The sequence below is a fragment of the Diorhabda sublineata genome, chromosome 4 (assembly GCF_026230105.1).
Source record: "Diorhabda sublineata isolate icDioSubl1.1 chromosome 4, icDioSubl1.1, whole genome shotgun sequence".
In the NCBI taxonomy this organism is placed as follows: Eukaryota; Metazoa; Arthropoda; class Insecta; order Coleoptera; family Chrysomelidae; genus Diorhabda; species Diorhabda sublineata.
This window is the reverse complement of record NC_079477.1, coordinates 38653161-38673743: the sequence shown is the minus strand read 5'-3', so window position 1 is coordinate 38673743 and position 20583 is coordinate 38653161. Positions and strand designations below refer to the sequence as shown.

At 31.3% G+C, this 20583-nt stretch overlaps 2 protein-coding genes across 2 annotated transcripts in view; one reads left to right on the top strand and one right to left on the bottom strand.

The window, feature by feature from the left end:
* Window positions 1–7938, bottom strand: part of LOC130443444 (midasin) — a 107057-nt gene extending 99119 nt beyond the window's left edge. The window contains exons 1-10 of the mRNA XM_056778068.1: window positions 7750–7938; window positions 7441–7694; window positions 7149–7376; window positions 5922–6280; window positions 4939–5108; window positions 3292–3455; window positions 1545–3224; window positions 1192–1417; window positions 197–588; window positions 18–138 (exon numbers count right to left, since the gene is read on the bottom strand). Of these exons, the coding sequence (XP_056634046.1) occupies window positions 18–138; window positions 197–588; window positions 1192–1417; window positions 1545–3224; window positions 3292–3455; window positions 4939–5108; window positions 5922–6280; window positions 7149–7376; window positions 7441–7694; window positions 7750–7827 (3672 nt within the window). The 5' untranslated portion in view covers window positions 7828–7938. The remainder of the gene's footprint in view (window positions 1–17; window positions 139–196; window positions 589–1191; window positions 1418–1544; window positions 3225–3291; window positions 3456–4938; window positions 5109–5921; window positions 6281–7148; window positions 7377–7440; window positions 7695–7749) is intronic.
* Window positions 7939–8042: 104 nt separating this feature from the next.
* On the top strand, window positions 8043–19909 carry LOC130443443 (pre-rRNA-processing protein TSR1 homolog). Its single transcript, XM_056778066.1, has 12 exons — window positions 8043–8244; window positions 8306–8576; window positions 10257–10443; window positions 11649–11904; window positions 12483–12624; window positions 14035–14209; window positions 15440–15825; window positions 16538–16661; window positions 16945–17205; window positions 18373–18553; window positions 18700–18834; window positions 19714–19909. The coding sequence occupies exons 1-12, from the start codon at window positions 8133–8135 to the stop codon at window positions 19857–19859; spliced, it is 2376 nt and encodes a 791-aa protein (XP_056634044.1). The 5' UTR covers window positions 8043–8132; the 3' UTR covers window positions 19860–19909.
* The last annotated feature ends 674 nt before the right edge of the window (window positions 19910–20583 follow it).

Below are 20583 nucleotides of genomic sequence, written 5' to 3'. Positions count from 1 at the left end.
TGCTCAAAGAAACTTACCTGCAGGTCTGTCATTACGTTTATCATTTTTTTTGCATAACTTGGCGCCATTTGACATCTTTGGTGGAGAATAAACTCTAGTTCCTTCGGAGGAATTTCGTTGAAATGTAATTCGACAAACCTAGCATAAAATGACCCATCAATAAAAGTCAGCATAAATGAATATATGGAACTATTACCTATTCCTGAAAGCTCTCGACAACATTTTTCTTCCTCCATAAGCTCCTGGTGGATTCTGAGTGGCAAATAACATGAAGTTGGGATCGGCTTTAACGGTTTCTTGAGTTTCCGGAATAAAAAGTTCTCTATTATCGTCGAGGACTCTGTTTAACGCTTCCAGAACATCTGTGGGCGCCAAATTGAGTTCGTCCAATATGATCCAGTGACCATTTCTCATCGCTTCTACCAAAAGACCTTCTCTGAATACTAATTTACCTTCTAAATCGGCTATATACGATCCTATGTACTCTTGTAAATCGGTGTGTTCGTGGTTATTTATACGAACACATTTATTTCCACTTGATTTTGCTAAATACGTTATGAGGGAAGTTTTTCCTACAGATGTATCGCCCTGTAAAATATAAACCGTTATTTCTATTTATATAAACCCACGTATTGTCACATATCATCGAAAAAACCTTAGGCTATAACAAGAAAAAACGAAATACATACTTCATTTCTAGTAATTTCTTGTTAAAGGGTAAGTCAATAATCACCAATGTCTAGAGTTTGCAAAACCTAATGGTAAAAGTAAATTGGAGTTAGATAAATAACCAAAAAATCGGTTAAAGAAGTTACCAACTCTGGACTAATAATATATGAAATTAAATATGGAGTAATGGGACAAAAAAATTAGACCCCACGTCAATATATGTCGCTTGTGGCAATCCTGGAACAAAAAAAACTTCTACCGCACAATGTAGCAATCCTGCTCAATCCTTATACATTTTTTATAGCTTCGTACAATCATTAATGCTCCCTCAATTGTGAGGATTATAATGTGTTTCGTTAGCATAAAATGTTCAAGGAGGATGTAGACGCATAAGAGGAACAGGCGTTTTTATCGGTGATAAAAAACGATGCACCATTTTTATAGCTGTCAAAATGACAAAACACTCATATTTAAATGACAAGTTTCATATAGGAGTTAATTTATCGCTTAAAAAATATGCACCTGTAATAAGACTGGCAGTTTTCCTATGGAAACGACTCGAACCAAATCTTTTAAATTCTTTCTAACTGATGCCGTTAATATATAGTCATCTGGCGTCGAAGGTTCTAAATGTCCTTTTTTCACCCAATATCCTTCGAACTCTAAGTATTTTTCTTGTCTACTGCTTGGATCAGTAATCGGTTGATTTAAAACAGCTTTTACCGATTTAGCGTCGCCAATTAAATAGCTAAAATAAAATATGTCCTAAATATCATTTATATACAAAATTTATAAACATTGTAATTATGAATGAAAAATATGGAATCATTTGTAATATGTCATTCGGCTTGTTAAGAATTTGAAATGTCACTCACCTCGATATTAATTTTTCTACCATAACATAGGAATTGTTGTCAAGTTGCGTTAAAAAACTAAGACAAAAAGCCTCATAAAGACTCCTCTTGAACATGCCGCAAGGATTCTTAGATGCAATAACCAAAGCCCTGCACAAGGACCTCAGAGAATAATGTGGTTTATGCCCTACGCCATCTAATAGACTCGTGGCAGTTTCCTTTTTAACTTGCAGATAGAAATTTACGATATTTTCTAATACTTTTTGATTAATAGACATCGCTTCCAGGTAGTTATTGACTAATAGAAATAGATCATTTTTCTCGTTTAATTCATCTACGAAAAATTCTGTAAAGCGATTTCTCAATCCAGCTGGAAGATCCTTCTTTCCTACGTCGGTAGAGGGATTCATGCAAGCAAATAAAGTGAAATTAGGATGACGCTTTATGGGTTTTTTATCGCCTCTTTCTAATAAGCAGAGAGAGCCCTGGGACCCCTCTAAAAGACCAGACAGGCATTCCAAAGTTTCAGCATTCGCAAGATTAATTTCATCTAATAAAACCCAGTAGCCGTTCTCAACAGCGTTCACAAGACTTCCTTCTATAAAGGCAAAAGCTAAGGCATTTGCGTGTTTCAATTGGATTCCTAATTTATTGAGCTTTTCGCCTACAGCATGCCATTTATTTAAAAGCGATTTATCTTTTTGGTTCTTAACTATTTTTTCATCAGTTTTGTCATCAGTCATCAGATCGAAATCATGAATTGCTTTTGTCAAACGTCTTTCTGCAGCTTGATAACTTATGATCATCAATTTTATCAAATCTGACCATCTTTGATTATTAAAACAAAGTGTCAAATTACTCAGATACTTCTTGTTCGGTTCCACTTTGAAATATGAGCAAAATAATTGTTCGAATTCTCTTTTAATTGGCGATACAATGAATTTAAGATCGACAGGTTTGAATCCACCTAATAAATCAGCAGAATCAGATTGTTGGTTCATATTAATTACGACGAGTTTTTGTCCAACTGTATGGGCGAGATATTGAACGCAAGATGTTTTTCCGGTACCAGTCTCTCCTACTAACAATACGGGTTCCTTCAGATTAACACAACACATTATCCTTTCAAGTAGTACTGAAGATTGTCTAGTAAAGGAATATTTCATTAATTTCATTAATTCTTTGTTATTTCTAGGTAATGCCACACGTCCAGCTATAAAATGATCTGGTGTTAATTGCATTGTCGGTTTGTATTCTTTAAAAAAATAATCGGCCTTGTGATTCACAATCCCTAAGTGAGTACTAATTTGTTTAGCTAAATTAAGCGCATCTTCTTGATTTGGATAGGAGCAGCAGAATACATCAATGGCGTCTTGGAGGACTTTTAGAGCACTAGCTTGACTCGTAACATCAAAATCTTGTATTGCTCTGGAGCACCATTTGAAAAAATCTCTTGTTGAAATCAAGCGACCGCTCTTCGGTAAAGTTATTTTAGATGGATCTAGCATATCTTCGGTGAAAAGAAGAAAAACTTTCACTAATCTGTCAGATATAGTACAAAAATCTGGATATTTCGTATCGATTATTTGTTTCAATTCCACCATACTGAGTGGATCTACATTTATTTGTAGGAGATGTTTTTCTAATAGAATCATTGTATTTGTATGCTTTTTATGGTGACCAGTTATAGTTGACACAAATCTGAAAAAAAAAAAATGCGGAATTATAAAAATTTTTTGAAACCTTTTATTTGAAATCTACTATTTACCTGTGTGTTACGAAAAGTTGAAATCCCGGAGATATTTGTAACGAATCCCTGTATCCTGGTACTGTCAGTGAATTGTTTTCTAAAAGACTAGTTAACATAGATGCTATATCCATACTAGCAGAATCAATGTCTTCTAAAAGGAGCCAATTTCCTTCTAGAACAGCCTGAAAATTTTTAAAGACTTTTGAGTAAATTTTGATTTGAAAAGTTGTGCTCTTTCGGGAGGTTAATATTGTTTGAAATGTAATAATAGATTTAGGGGTTGTAATGTATCTAAAAGTATCCAAAAATAAAATAAAAAATCCACACATTTCTCACTTTTATGCAGTCATTAATATTGTGCCTCAAAAAGCAAAACTCCTTCAACATTTATCTTGCCCAAAAACAGAAACATTTTATATAAAAAAAAACAGGAAAGAGGGAGGATAACAAATTTTAAGAAAACAATCGAAATGATCTCAAAAAAATAACACATGCAAAATGAATTTAATTATAATTCAAGAATTGAAACACCTACTGATCATTCCTGTTTTTTTCTTTATCAAAGAAAGTAAGGGTAAGATTGGAAAGATGATTAAACACAACTGATCGACGAATTCTAAAGATCTACCTCCCTTCCCCATCGGGGAGTGAGCCGTGAAGACTACAAATATACATTTCAAGTTCAGCCTTTAAAATCAAATTGATCTGTTTTTTTATGAAGTCTTATATTATTTGAGATAATATTGGCATGAAGGTTTCAAATTAAAATCACATATATGTAAATGCAAAAGTATAATGCTAGTGATCAAATAACGAAAATGTTATTGCGGAAAACAGTTATTCGAGGAACAATCAATATTTCATAAATACGCAACCAAATTGAGAAATGAAAAATAATGTACAAAAATTCGGTAAACAACTAAATTGTCGGCAAGGGTTTCGAACCAGTTTTTATAATCTGCAATTGATAGTGGAAGAACTATACAAACGTGGATAAGTAACCCATTATTAAGAAACGTGCAGAATTGTACTTAATATAACAAGCGAAGGTAATTTCAGTAAAAATTAATACGAAGATGAATTTGTTGCCTCAAAGTTTTATTTGTAACTTAGAAATTAGAGTGCATGAATGGTTCCTATTGCCGATTTAAGCATCCAGTCTTAGGTCGGCCCTGTCCAGCTATGATGATGGAATTTTAAAATTCGGCGAATTCGCGCTCCGCCTTTAATATGTTTTTTTTTATAAATGGCGGACACGCCTTTGACGAACTTTTTATTATAGAAGGCGGTCTATTACAGTATTTCTTCAAAACAATTTCTAGGAAAGTCTATTTATTTATTTCTTGTGTTTCTTTTTATTCAAGAACTTTGTAGAATTCTATTTGTGGTATATAAATAAGTTTATGTAGCGCAGTTAGTTAATTTTAAATAAAGAGTCGTACTGAAAAGAACGAATTAGTAAAACTAAGCGCAGAAATGATTTAAGTGATATTTAAAAGTTAAGTGTATTGTATAGTGTGTAGATAAATTAAGAACGTAAGAAACAATGTTTATTAATTCACTCAACGAATAGGAGCTGGGTAAATAAAAACGAAAAACGTTACAGTATGTAAAAAATAGATTTTATTAGATGGATATTCACGTATTTTTCGAAAAACTGCTTACCTGAGTTAGTACTCCTGGCTGCCACACAAACTCCCCTGGGACATCAGTACACCTGTAAGTACCTAGCAACATTTTGCTATCTGTCTGATCCCCTAGCTGAACTTTTACAAAATTTTCACCAAGATTCCTGCCAGTCTTCTCCGCAAAATATTCCACAAGAGTTGTTTTACCTGGGTTCATTACAAACGTTTAGCTTATTTTTAGTAATATTGGAGTCAAGTCACGTCAAGTGAACCCCCTATTTTTCGATTGATCATAAAAGCGCCCGACGCGTTGTGATAAATAAATTCATCAAATTCCATTTTTGTACCGAGAAAATTTGCAATTATTTATTTAAAAGTTAATTAACAGTAATGGAAATGGAAATAAACAAATAATTGTAAGTCATTGATATTTTTAAAATATATGTATTTAACAATAAATCCTGCAAGTTTCATCAATTCATCATTAAAGCATGGCAGGACCATACCCCATAAATGCTGGAGTACCGCAAGGGTTAGTTTATCACCTTTGTTGTATTCCCTTATAACCTACCCAGTTTCCAACAAATCTAGCCATGTACGCTGACGATACTTGTTTTGTAGCATCGGCGAAACATCCCGATCAAGCACTCAAAATCATCTAAAAACATTTAAACAACAAAATTATACCATATTTTCAAAACAATAAACTAGCTGTAAATGCCTCAAAAACCGAGTACCATCCTTCCAAGCAGTACCCTAAATACCTAGGGTAAATTGTGCAAGGAAAAATAAATGTAAAATTTCTAATCATGATAACTGTAGATTTTTAATCAATTTTTTCAATTAAAATTACTCAAAAATTTCTTTGGAAAAAATGTTGAAATAAAAACTTTCCAAAATCGTTCCAGAGATTAACTATTAATAGTAACTATTTATGAAAAAAATTAATAGATCATATTTTTATGATCAAGCGAAAAATGGGTGGTTCGTTTGACTTGATATGACTAATTAGTCTCTTACCTGACCCCACTGGTCCCTGAAGGCATATAGCTTTGTTTAAAGTAAGCCCTAAAGCAACTTTTCTCAAATTATTAAGAGTAGATGGAACCTCAATAAGATTTGTGGATAAATTGGATACTTTTGATACTACTGGTACATATATACCAGATACATTAATGAGATCATCAGTAAATTCATCGGGTAAGTTCCATATTAGTTTTGTATGAATAGGTTGTGTACTGCAGTCAATTAATGTCCCTTTCAAGTTAAAGATGGTCGTAAATTTTATATCGGCAGTAGATAGATTGTGTTTCAAAATGAGTTGTTTCTTCTGGATTTCATTCATTCCAAAAAGTATGGAAACGATGTGACATGAAACCCTGAGAAAATACAGAAAATTAACTTTTAGATTGTGAAAAGTCAACAAGATCGAACTAATTTTGCTGGAGGATTTGCTGCTAATGAGCTACCAAAAATTTTGTTGATCCAGCAAATTTCGGAGAAACAAAATTTGATAGCTTCAGAGGTTTGAAAAATGCCTTTCAGTTTACAATGAAATAGAAAAAAAAACAGTTAGCTAATATCGTTTCTGGAGAACAATCTAGAACAATAAAATTAATTCTCATAAAATATAGTTTGGTTTGCTTGCATACATTGTTGGCACTCGACCATTGAGAATTTTCAAACAACATTTTAAATAATTATACAGAGTGATAGACGTAGAAGTCAACAAGAAACGTGTAATATCTTTAATAATTTCTATCTACTGTCTGTAAATTAGTAAAAAAGTTCAACACAACTGATTCAGTAAAAGATTTATCGATATCAGGGCACAGAAAAACTGCATCAACTGAAAATAAATCTTTAGATGTTTGTGTCCTGTTAGAACACAATCCACACTTGAGTACTAGACAAATATCCAGGAATCCAGAGCTACAGCCATTCCATATTCTGGACTTTATAAAAGAAGTGGGACTATCAGATCAATTTTAAACACTAGACTACCTACTATCGCAGGAAGAAAGGGTGATTCAATAGATCCTTTCGAGTCGCAATGTATATAACACCCCAATATCTACATATATAGATGATCAGTTATGTATGCTGTTATGCGTAACCTACTTTTCAATTCAAATAGCATTTTCTTGTTAAATTCAGCAATAAATAAAATACACCATGAGTTTTTATATAAATTACAAGCTTCTATAAATTACCATAAATAGTAATAGCCTTATTTGCACAACTTACCATTTGAGTCTATCATCCTCACTGTCTAAGAATTTTTGAACAAAAATTGACCAGTTCCACTTATATCTGTAGAAATTTGGATCACTTTTCAACAAGTGGTAACATGATTCAATGAAATAAAGAACATCATAAACTATTTCTACTAGTTTACATTTCTTGGAGATATTTTCACTTGTATCTAAACTTTCCAATACTGCTGGATATTTAGTAAAATATTTCATAGCATACCTACAAAAATTAAAAATATTCCCCATGATAGGACCGTATTAAATTTATAGATGTAAGCACCTACCCTTTTAAATCTTTTCTTCTGCTGATGATTCTTCCTAATAAAATAGTACATAGAATATGATGTTGTTTATCAGTACAATCTTTCATATTTGAAAATAAAGCAATTTGTAGCAGTCGAGGAAGATATTTTGAAAATTTTTCAAATATATCATCAAAATACAGCGGATCAAGAAGCATCCGAGTGGAAAGATAATACAACAATTGCTTATTCTTCTCATCTTCATCGATGTCTGATTTCAATTTTGCTAATATTTCCTAAAATTGCTTAAATTAAAACTATTATAGGTTAACTTGAATGGAAATATTTTACCTTAGATGCCCTGGAGAAATGATCATTGATAGCCGTGAAATCAATTAAAACATCACGTAATTCTTCATCAATATTCATTTTTTTCACAAAAAAATGATGAGATCTATTTAATTAATAATCTTGGTACAAAATTTAAACACGTGTTTATACCCTAACACAAACTATCCTTTAATAAACACAATAAAGCACATGGATCAAAATGCAAATTGCCAACCTATACAATTGTAACAGAAATGTTCCGACTTAAAAGAAAAGGATTCCACTAGTAACTTTTACTTTTTATATATTGCTCTAACTGAATAATTGTTATTGGAAGCAAGTAGTATTTGTCATGTTTACAACGTGGTCTCCGGGTTTTTATAAAATTTATTGAGTTATCGAAAATGGCCTTAGAAAAAGCTGTAGCTCATAGGCCAGGTGCCTTCAAGCAATCTAATAAAGAACATAAACATGGTAGACATCGATCAAAAGGATCTATAAGCATATCTTCAAAAGGTAAATTGAGGTTATCATAACCATGTGCAATGCAATAAATATAATAAAAAAATTCTTTTAGGAAAAGTATCTGTTAAAAAACTTTCCAAACGTAATAAACGAGAATTAAATAGGGATCAGCGACGAAATCAGGCTATGCAAATCAGGCAAAGTAAAAGAGATGAAGTTCTTGCTAAAAAGAGGTCTTTAGGAGGGATGGATTTTGCTCCATTTCTAGTTTGTGTGGTACCCTTGAACAAAGATATAGATCCTAATACAGCGTTAACATTACTTTGTCAATGTGATCAAGAAGCAATAGTATCTAAATCCTCTGCAAATGTGACGCATATAAGGTAACATCATCAAACACATTACATCTTGAAAGTATTTGACCTCCCACAACTTTTGGCTTGACAATACTATTTTAAGATAACCCAAGCATCTAATCTTATTTTTGTATCCAAAGAGATTGCAGATAAACATTTATGGGTCATTCCATATGAAATCAAATGAAACCAAATAAAAAAAATTACACGACACCCTAGAATTTAACGAAATTTGGTATAAAGGTCGTCGTCATGGCGAGAAAAACCATTTGTTTTTCAAATATCTCAAACAGTTTAAACATTGTGGCTATGTAAAGTTTCCCAAAATTCACAATGTGACATATATTTTGAAATTACCATTACTTTTCTCCTAATTGAGCTAGGAGTGGTGTCATTTAGTTTCAAATGCTTTTTCTTTTGACATACAACACCACATAGCTACTTTGTTATAAAAAGTGTTTTTGAAAAATCCAATTAAAAATTTTTATTTTGATTTTCTCAAAAAGTGCATTTTTTAAAATTTTCAAAAAATTACTATAAAAAGATTATACTTTTTGTGGTTCCAAAAATTTGAAAGTGGGAGGCTAATGGGTTCAGTTAAATAATAATTTTTAAAAAAGAAGTTTTATGAAACTGTTTGTCAGAATACATACTGCAGATTTCTGTATTATGATGAAATGATGAACATCAGGATGCAGAAAAGTCACTTTTAGTTCCCCATACCTAAAATTATTATTTTGATTTTTCTGTGCAAAACAATGATTATGTACCTATATTTAATCATTTAAAAATTGAAGCCACATTTAATAAAAATGGTTGTGTTAACATGCGAAACATTCAATATTATTCATCAACTAATTCATATCACATAGTGGCACACAGTCAAACTAGATGGTCGTTAAATATGTGGCGAAGTATTCTTGGTGGTTTCATCCTCAAATAGGACATAGTCAAAAAAGTCTCTCTGTTGATTAACTTTTTGTAAAGCCCACCTACAAAATGCTAGTCTTTTTTCACTATCAACTTCAGTTAATTCCTGTTGCAAATAAATATGATAAGGGTGCATTTTTTTTGTCTAAGAATCTTTGCACACCATAGTAGCTCAGCTCTTGTTCTCTGGAAATACTCCTTACACTTGTGGATGGGTTTTCAGTAACTGCCAGCAAAGCATCAATTTCATTTTTTTCTGTCACAAAAGTTTTTAATCATTCATGCGTTTCATTATTGATTGAACTCCTGCAATTGAACTTCTCTCAAAGTTTGCTTTTGCAAGTCGCCGCCTTTCAGGAAAACGTTCATGGTGTACTCTGGCTGAAAGTATGGAGTTTTTATTGCAAATAATTTCAAAATGTGAAGACTAATGGTGGCTATAATCTCTCAAATTTTCAATTCAATATCTGAAAGGACAAATAATGCACTCAACATTATCACAATAATCAATCACCTTGTATGTATCACCTCCTAGTAGGCCATCCTTGTTTTGATTTTCTGAATTATGAGGATATAAAGATTTTTAAAGCATTTTTGGTTTAATGACACAATGTAGCGTTTGAGTCGTTTTATTATTAACCTGAGAAAAATATAAGTAACAATGTTAATTATCATTGACTACTGTTGTAAGTGTAATATATTCCTATTTTTTTTCTTAGCGGACAAGTACTTTTGAGTGATATGTAGTATTCATTTATCAATTATACAACGTTTCAGTGTACCAAGATTTAAACAGAGATTCTCCTTCGTAGTTCCAGAGAGAGAGCATGATTTTGCAATTTTGGATACATTAAAAGTAGCCGATACTGTTCTATTTTTAATATCTGCTGCTACTGGAATTGAAAACAATGAAGCAATAATTGATAAGTGGGGAAATTCAATATTATCTACTTCATTTGCACAGGTTATTATATTTTTTAGGTAATAATATTTACCTTTGGAATGATTTTACATGAACTAGTGAAATTTGGAAACTGATTATAAAGTGTTCTGAAGCTCTATAACAGAGACTAACTCGAAATACCTCTCCAATGACATCAACTTTGTTTATGTTTATTCTTGATGATTGGAATTTTTGTTTCAATATTTAATATCAATTAGAGATTAAGGAATCTATTGTAATGCTGTAAAAGCTCTTTATTTGTAAGGTGTGGGTTCAATAATTATCCAATATGAAATTTATTTGAATGAAAGAATAAATCACAAGTTTTTGATTCTTGTTAGACTTAGGCACTGGTTTAAACAACATTAATTTTTCCTGTATATTTCATTTTTTTTAATAGCTCCTTCAATTCATACTCATATTCTGCAGTGCAATTAACAAAGTGTAAGACTTCCTTCTATAGAAGTAGCAATTTTCATAAAAACATTATTTTCCAGTGTTCGACTGTTTAATTCGTCTTTTTGATTGTTTCATTCCTTCAACCAACACTATGGTAAATAATAATGGGTTTAGTATACATCCTTGCTTTACTTCTTTTATTGTTTCGAATCTGTTTTATGTTTATATAAAACCTTTACTCCGTTTATTAGTCTTTCTTCTAGATCTGTTTTCTAGGATTTCCCATATGTCATATCTATTGACTCCTTCGAATGCTTTTCAAGATTTATAAGTTTTTAGAGTTTAATGTGGTTCCTCTATAATTGTTAGAATTTAATGTGGTTCCTTTATAATTGGTTACAGTTTTATGTGGTTCCTCTATAATTGTCACAGCTTCTTGAGTCTCTTCTCTTGTATATTGGTCTAATTATACCCACTTGCCAATCTTTTTAATATTTTAATTTTAATATTACTTTATATTATTATTCAATTGAGTTCACCTAAGCTGGGTTTTTTTCATGGTCAGATGCCAAAACTACCATAAACAAGATTAGTATCCCTTAATAATTTGTTCAATATCTTTGAAAAGAGGTGTCTCTTGCCATTTGAAATTATTGATTTTAAACAAATAGGTATTGGTAAATTTGCAACCCCTAATATTTAGTGTCCAGATTTCATTACATTATATAAAATTGTTCCACAGATTAGAAGGAAAGACGGAATTTTTTGGCAGTAGCATTGTGTATATAGAAATGCAACTGTTTTTTTTATTTTCAAATAATTTGTAGGGATCACCTACACCTTTAGTGGTGATTACAGATTTAGAAAGTGTTGTACCAAAGAAACGAAATGAGCACAAACAACAAATACAAAAAATTGTAAATAAATGGTTACCCGAAGAAAAGGTAATGGTGATGGATAAAAATGTAGATGGAGTCAATGTGTTGAGAAAAATTGGCAATCAAAAAAGAAAATCCATATTATATAGAGATCGTAGACCTCACATGTTTGGAGAAGAAGTGGAGTTTGTCGCAGATACAGAAGGTATAATCAACAAGATAAATTATTGAATTTCAAAGCAAAACCTTTTTTCAATTAAACACATAAATTTTCAATTTATTCAAGTATGTTATTTAAAAATTGGTGAGTCAAAATTTTGTTTGCTTTTTTATCCCTTGAACGATGAGTTATGTTTTGATGTTAAAGAAAAAAAAAATATGAAAAGAAAGGTTTTTTGTTTTACAATGGAGTTGAAGCTTATGAAAAAAAAATCAAATGTACCAAGTGTAGGGTAATGTTTCAAGGACTCAGAACGGTCGGAACAAACTGTAAAACACATTTGAATACGGTCCCTTGGGCCGTGGAGAAGGTCTGAAATAAAATAGAACATGCAGTCCATGTGACCGCTCTGGGCTGTGGGGAAAGTTCAGTTGCGAGCCTATGGACCTCAACGAGTTAAGACTAACACATAGATTAATTTTTGATTAAATAAAATAATTTTGACTTTTATCAAAATCAATAATGAACTGAAAAAAAATTATCCTCATAATAAAATTTAACTCTTTTTAATACTGTTCATCAAAAATTTTAATTAAATTAATCCATTATATTTTTATTTATAGGTACTTTGGGTACTTTGAAAATTTCTGGTTATTTAAGGGGTACCGCTTTATCTGTCAATCAGTTGATTCATATACCAGGCTTAGGAGATTTTCAGATGACCCAAATTGATGCCCCAAATGATCCACATAAGTTTGACAAAAAGTAAGTATATAATAAACATAATAACAAATATAGTTCTTCCAATATCAATTGCAAAAGATAGTTATGTGACGAACAATCAATATTTCATAAATATGCAGGGCACTCATACCAAATTAAGTGATGAAAAATAATGTTTACTCCACGTATAATAATCGGTAAACATCTAACAAACCGTCAGTCCACGTGGACTTTTATCATCTCCACTGTTTATTGGCCGAAGCTATCGGAAAGCGCATATACACAATTTCTTCGAAATATTTCTGCTAAACAGATTTCATTCATACATTACTTTAAATAAATAGAGATATGGCTTTCTTTATACCATGGGCGAATGAAGACAATGAAATTACACAGTGTAGTGAAAATAAAGACAGATATGAATTTAATAATAAAGATTTAGTTACACAAACACAGCAAGTTATCTTAAATATATTCGAATGTTTAAAAAATGAAAATATTCAGCAAACTGATAATGCAACCATAATAAGAATTGCTGAATTATCTACAGTGAATGAATTTTCTTTTTATTGAGTAGTTACGAAAGGGGTTGCTGTGGATTATTCACAGAACCGAAAAACATCTGAATAAAAACTGGAATCAGTTTACAAAGCTACTCAAGATTTTATACGTTGGACAATTTGTAGTTTTTATAAGGAGAACTTCGCGACATTAGAAGTAATACAGCAAAAGGTAGCAGATCAAGGTGAAGTCAAGGTGAAGAAATATTGATTCAATTAATCAATATTTCTATCAATGTCACTTTGAATATTGAATCCAATGAATCTAAAATTTTTACAAGAATTCATACGACTCAAAACCACCACAAATTTCAATTAATTATTTCCCAGACGATGAATACACAAGTATTTGAAAGCTCGGAAAATATATTAAAGTTAGTCCATTTTGGTATTTCATTGCCACGTTCCCCATAAGAAAACATAATTGAATAAATGCATTCTTATTATGTGGAAATAATTATGTACATTCACAAATTTTCATGCGAGAAAAAAATAAAAAAACAGAAAAATCGCTTTTTGGTTATTTTCATCCAAACTTTGACATTTTAGATTTTTTTATTAACTACAATTTTTGCATGTCATCTTTAGGATGTCTCCTTTTGCCATAAATAACGAAAATCAGCCCCTTAAATAACATCCCATTTTACAACTTCCCTTCATTTCGGGTTCGGAAGTTTTTTCTTTATTGCTTATGACCTCAACCAGCCGGCGCCGTTGTCTGCTAATTTTTTTTTTTTTAGCAATAAAAATCCATAACGATCCAGACTAATAATCATTCATTGTTTCTATCCCTGACCACTACCTAGAGTTACTTATATTGCAAATTCGTTTAGTTCAGTTCCTAGGTTTCAATTTTTTTGTATTTTTTAGTCTAATAAGTTTCTAATTTCAGAAATAAAGATGTTAACACAATGGATTCAGATGATGTATCACTAATTCGTGTACTTGAAAGATGTGATCCATCAAAACAAGAATCGCTAGAATCTGAAAATATACCTGATCCTATGGATGCAGAACAAACATGGCCAACACAAGAAGAAATGGAAACGGCAGAAAAAGAACAAAAAGTCAGTAATTCATTTACCATTTACAGATCTAAAAATACTTCTAAGTAATCCGTTATGTCGGAGGTTAACAATTATTCAACATCAATATAAAAAGCTGACCACTTTGAATTTCTATGCATTTTCTTAGACTACGATGGATATTTCTCTGTATATTAGAAAGCATTTCCGAATTCGTATAAAGTCATAATAAAAACTTATTTTATACCAATAAAAATTAATCCATACTATTCAGCTCTGGAGCACGAACTGGTCATGGAAGTGGATCCCTGTATCCAATTCTTTTATTGCAGAAAATTTTACTCAGATAATTCTGTACATCAATAAGGAAGTGAGAATGTGCTTCATCATGCATCAAGGAAGATTGTTCACTAGTAGTGGAAAATCATTTTGTAGCATTAGCAAATATCAATTTTATCCATCAATGCAATCTCCTTCAAGAGCAATACAATCATTCCAACGCTTCTCTAACTTCTCGATGACTTTCTTGTGGAAGGATTTGTCTTTTGAATCAAAATAGGCTTCAGTTTCAGCAATTGCTTCTTCATTTGAGCTGAATTTCTTAACGTTGAGCATGTTTTTGACATCAGTGAATAGCCAGTGGTCACTGGGGGCCAGATCTGGACTATACAGTGGATGAGGAAATTATTCGAAGTGTAATTCGTTCAATTTAACCATGATTCCCATCGACTTTTGAATCGGTGCATTATTTTGGCGAAAAAGTGGTTTTTTCTTCGACATATGAGGTCTTTTTTCTTTGATTGTTGCATTAAAACCATCCAACAACTTTATGTATTATTCACTATTGATTGCTTCTCCTTTTTGGAGATAGTTGATGAACAATATTCCATGTGTATCCCAAAATACTGAAGCCATAACCTTCCCAGTTGACTGTCGTACCTTTGGACGTTTCTATCGTGGTTCACCGGCTGCAGTTCACTTAGATGATGATCGATTTGATTCGGTAGTGAAGTGGATGGATGGATCCATGTTTCATCCATTGTCACATCGACGTAAAAAATCTGATTTATTTCGTGTAAACACGGCCAAACACTGCTCTGAATCATCAACAAGTTGTTGTTTTTGATCAACTGTGAGTAAACTAGGCATTCACTTTGAAAAAAGCTTTCTCATGGAAAAATGATCATGCATAATTGTAAACACGCACATAACATATGGTTCTTTTCTTCTTTATTATCTATAAGTTTTATCATTATATTTATTTTTTCGTAGTTAAAAAAAGTAAAAAAAGTCCCAAAAGGTTGGTCGGACTATCAAGCAGCTTGGATTCCTGATGATGATACGGAATTTCAACAAGATCAATCCGATAACGATGATCAAGATTTGAATGATGAATTCATGGATGCTATGTCAGAAGTTATATCTGAGAATTCAGAAGCTGATAATGGTGATCAAGATTTTGCTTCTGTTACAGAATCTGAAGTAGCTGTTAATGATGAAAAATACGATAAAGATATAGACGTCTTTGCTGAAATGGAGGAATTAGATAAAATTAAAGCTGCTAAAAGTGATAAGGAGTTCCCTGATGAGATTGATACACCTAAGGAAACGCCTTCCAGAGTTAGATTTCAAAAATACAGAGGATTGGAAAGCTTCAGGTAGAGTATTATAAAAACTTGCGTCCATACAGAATCTTATACAGTATTTATATGAACTATACTCTACTGTATCAACCAAGAATCGATTGAATGTAAAATAATGAAAGAAACTATTAAAAAATTTTAGTTTTGTCTCTTGGAAACTAGTATTTTGAAAGTCTGATTTTTGGAGTTTCTTATACATTTTCCTATTTTTTGTAGCCTAGTCATTTTTTAAAATACTTTATGAACGAATGCTAGTGTTTTATAATTCTATAAGTACAATTGTTCCAAATTCCAGTCAAAAAAGAGAATGTCTATTTGAGATAACTAGAGTAAAATTCGGAAAAATGATAGAATATTTCGATATATTGTTCTGTTTTATGCGGTCTTCTATAATTTTTAGTATAATTTTGTTGACTTATTTTAAGAAAAACTGCGGCATTACAATTCAAATGTACCACAAAAAAATGGTACACTAAATGTATACCAACCAGTTTTATATTTCTCAATCAAACTGTTCAGAAACAAAAAGTAAACAACGAAGTGACAAACATAACCTAGTAATTTCCTGGTTAGTTGATTTTCATTGGTGAGTACAGCTGTCAGCTTAAGAGGCAATATCAATTCTGGTACTCTTTTGACAGAATGTGTATAAAACTCAATTAATAACTGTAATTATCATTAATACATTTTAAGAGAATTAGTAGATGTATAACAATATTTATTTTAGGACGTCACCGTGGGATCCAAAAGAAAATCTACCAAGTGATTATGCCAGAATCTTTCAATTCCAGAATTTTGATAGGACAAAAAAACGGGTAATGTCAGATCAAGAAGATAAAGATGGAGCACTTGTAAGTATTCTTCAAATCTTAATGCTTTAAGACTGGAATGTCCTGGAATAAGTCGATTTTTTTAAATTTAAGAGAAAGAGCTAGACCGATCACTATTACCCTTAAAAGAAACTATATAACAAAATTTGCCGAAAAACCTTTTTACGTTTTTTGATCTATGTACTATTGTCCTAATTACATGTGTAATCATTTGATACATGTATTATTATTTATTGTTTAGTTGTATTAAAAACGAGTCACAATTTCAATCTACTTTATTTTATATTTTTCTTCAAATTTTTAGCCAGGGTGGTACATAACAGTATATGTAAAGCATGTATCACATCTTCTATGGGAGAACTTCAAGCAAACTAACGCTCCTGTTACATTAATTGGTATGTTCCCCCACGAACATAAAATGTCCGTCCTAAACGTTGTACTTAGAAGAACTCAAAATTACAATCTACCGATCAAATCTAAAGAGCGATTAGTATTTCAGTGCGGATACAGAAGATTCATTACTAATCCCATTTTCAGCAGTCATACAAATGGTCAAAAGCACAAGGTCAGTTTCTATAAAAGTATTCAATAAACTGGTATGACATTATGCTATTTAAATTTTTGATCTAACAGAAACAATAGTATTTAAGATCGAAATTGGTTTAGTTATTTTTTTAAATATTCTTCATTAAGATTAATTCCCTTTTCCTCCTTGCACTAAACCAAAATTCGATGCACGTTTTTCACTTTGCGTTTATGATTGCTATTTACATTCATGTTCTAACAATGAAGAAAACAGTATTTGGAATCAAAATTAATTTTGATGTTTTTAAAATATTATTTAATAGGATTTAAACTTTTATATTCATTCAAACCAATTTTGGAAGAACTTTTTCCATCTTCTATATGATGTTACTATTTACATTTCTGGTCTAACAATGAAAATATTAACAAAAGATGTTGATAGCGCGAACATCAAATTGCAAATGAAAGTTAAATACTCTGTAATAGATAAAGTATAGTAGTGCACTGCTGCCATCTACTTATTGAATTGAATTGATTTTTGATAAAAATGATGGAGATGATTTCAATGTTTTCGAGATATGGTGCGTTAAGTAGAAGTCAGAAAGGAACATATCTATGATAACTTTTATCCCAACTGAAATCTTCTAACGAGATGTAACTGTAAAAAAGTCCCCTCGATCAAATAACATGAATTCTTTAGACTTAGACTATTTCCTGTGGGGCCATTTGCAAACAATGTCTATGAAAAAAAACCTACTGATATATCTTTACGAATTAACAGATATAAGATGAGATAAAATTAAGCAGCATATTATGGTTTCTTGTATGGATATGGTTTCTTGGTAGGCATGGTAGTGGCTAACCTTGTATTACTACAGAAAGGTTCTAGCTATTGTGTTTAGAAGAATAATTTCGGTATTTTGAGTGTCATATTGTTAGATATTATGATTAGAGCAAGTTTTAGGTGAAAAAAACCACCGATCAATCTGCAACAGCTTGTGACTGCAACGATTGACAAATGATGGAAATAGCTTGTTTATATATATTCATTGACGGTTGCTGCATTAATCGAATCTATTGATTGATTTATACCTGATCGATTTCCTAGGTTTCCTTATGTTAAATATAATAGAAATAGTGTACTGTAATATAAAAACTTTTTTTATTTAAATTTTCTAGTATCTATATTTTTTTATCGATATTTCAGTTTGAAAGGTTTTTCCAACCGGATTCTACTATGGTAGCAACATTTTATGCTCCCATTCAATTTCCGCCAGCGCCTGTGTTATGTTACAAAGAAATTAACAATAAGCTTGTGCTTGTAGCCAACGGCAGCTTACTTTCCTGTAATCCAAATAGAATGGTTATAAAAAGGATAGTTTTATCAGGTAAATACGGATTTTTGTATAATCTGGAAATCTATAGAAACCCTGGATAATTGTTTTTATTCGACTTATTTTTTTGTTGATTTAATTGTGCAAATAAATAATTGATATATTTATATATTATAGACTAATATTTTATATGTTTTTAGGTTATCCATTTAAAATCCACAAGAAATCAGCTGTTATCAGATTTATGTTTTTCAATAGAGAAGACATAGTTTATTTCAAACCTATCAAATTGCGAACAAAAATGGGAAGAAGTGGGCATATCAAAGAACCACTAGGTAATTTTAATAACCCTATATACACAACCTGTTAATTTGAAAACGATCCGACCTTTATACTCACATCTCCAAAAGTCTTGCCCCTCTGGATTCGTCAGAAAAAAGTACGTTATGCTATTCTTGTAAAACTCAATCCCTGTGCTCTTGAGCCCATGGTCAACTATATGTCATCGTGAAAGTCTAGGTGCCCTTAAAGGTCTTCTTGCCTTTGGATTCGATGAATGTAGTCTCTTTCTGATGGTACTTCTCGAAAAACCACCGTTACCGTTATAAATATATTGGTCTTCCATCGCAGATGCAACTCTGGGGCGACCCGTGACCGGGGTCTTCGCGCAATGCTACCAGTTTTCTGGTGTGATGTGATAAACCTTCTTGATGTAAGGCCAACATTCTTTCTCGATCAAACTCAAATATCATATTACGGCATTCTCAATAAAATTTAAATGAACTCGCTTTCAAGTTAAATATGATTTCTTTTACAAAAATTCATATATTTACGGACGAAAATAATTTTTTGTTACGATATTGTTTTTATATACATAGGTAAACTTAAAAGTTTACAATGAGGGCCAAGACAAAAATATTTAAATGTCACATTTATTTTTAAGGGAGGAAAACTAACTTTCCGTAAATAGTAAATACCCAATCCTCTTTTTTAATACTTTTGGAATTAACTAGTTACACAGCGAAGATATTTTATACATCAATTGTTTTGAAAGAAAATATTAAAAAATCTTTGAAAGCAGCTTATTTTATTAAATTCTCAAATATGCTATCAATTAACTCTCTCTTTAGAGTGACAATTGTATTTCCCCGACTTATGCAAATACAATGCCATCAAACTTTGGTAATGTTATAATGTTTATTTCCTCTCTTTAGGTACACACGGACATATGAAATGCATATTTGATGGTCATCTGAATTCTCAAGATACTGTACTATTAAATCTTTACAAAAGGATATTTCCAAAATGGACATATCAAGATTTCATTGTAAGTTGTTTCAATGAAAACATGGAAAATTAATGAAATGTATATGCTTACATAACAAAATATATATATAATGATCACGAATATTGATTATTTTTCTATTGTTTTTCCATTAAATTCTGTTTTATCCTGTTGTTCCCTTGTCATAATACCTAGCATCCCATAATACTCGAAATTATTAGTGCATTTTCACAAAAAGTATGCTATTTAAAAAATAAATACCCAACTCGCATAAATAATGGAAAATTTGATATTGAAATTTGGGTTAGTAGAATGAATCGATATTTAAAGCTGTAAATAAATAAATAATGAAATAAATTTGTAAGCGACTTTTCTACTTAGGGTGCATTTTACTAAGCACAATCACGACCACGATCTTTCCCGTTCCACTTAATCCAGAATGTCATAATCGTAAACCCAAGTGGAATATCTTATGAGGCGTTTTGAGTGTTGAGTTAAATATAACCGATGGCAAAACAAAAAATAAATCGAAAGCTTTAAGGGGTTATGTTATAATCTGTGAGTTATTGAATTGTTTAGTGGAGTTCTTAACTAATTTACATTAAAGTGAAATCAAAATATATTTTGCGACGCTAATAAAATATTTGGTGGTTTGTCACAAGAATTGTTCCGAATCGGTTGTGAACATCTTTTAAGTTGTCAAAAAAATTTTAATTAAATTAATTTAAATTGTTTGAAGGTACACCATGTTTAAGGTACAACAATCTCTCCTATGGTTTTATTTATAGAGAAAATGGAA

Coding starts and splice junctions, on each gene's coding strand:
- LOC130443443 (XM_056778066.1), top strand. CDS start 8,133: ATGGCCTTAGAAAAAGCTGTAGCTCATAGGCCAGGTGCCTTCAAGCAA. Junction 17,206..18,372: donor CAAATGGTCAAAAGCACAAG/GTCAGTTTCTAT, acceptor TCGATATTTCAG/TTTGAAAGGTTTTTCCAACC. Junction 18,835..19,713: donor GCATATCAAAGAACCACTAG/GTAATTTTAATA, acceptor TCCTCTCTTTAG/GTACACACGGACATATGAAA.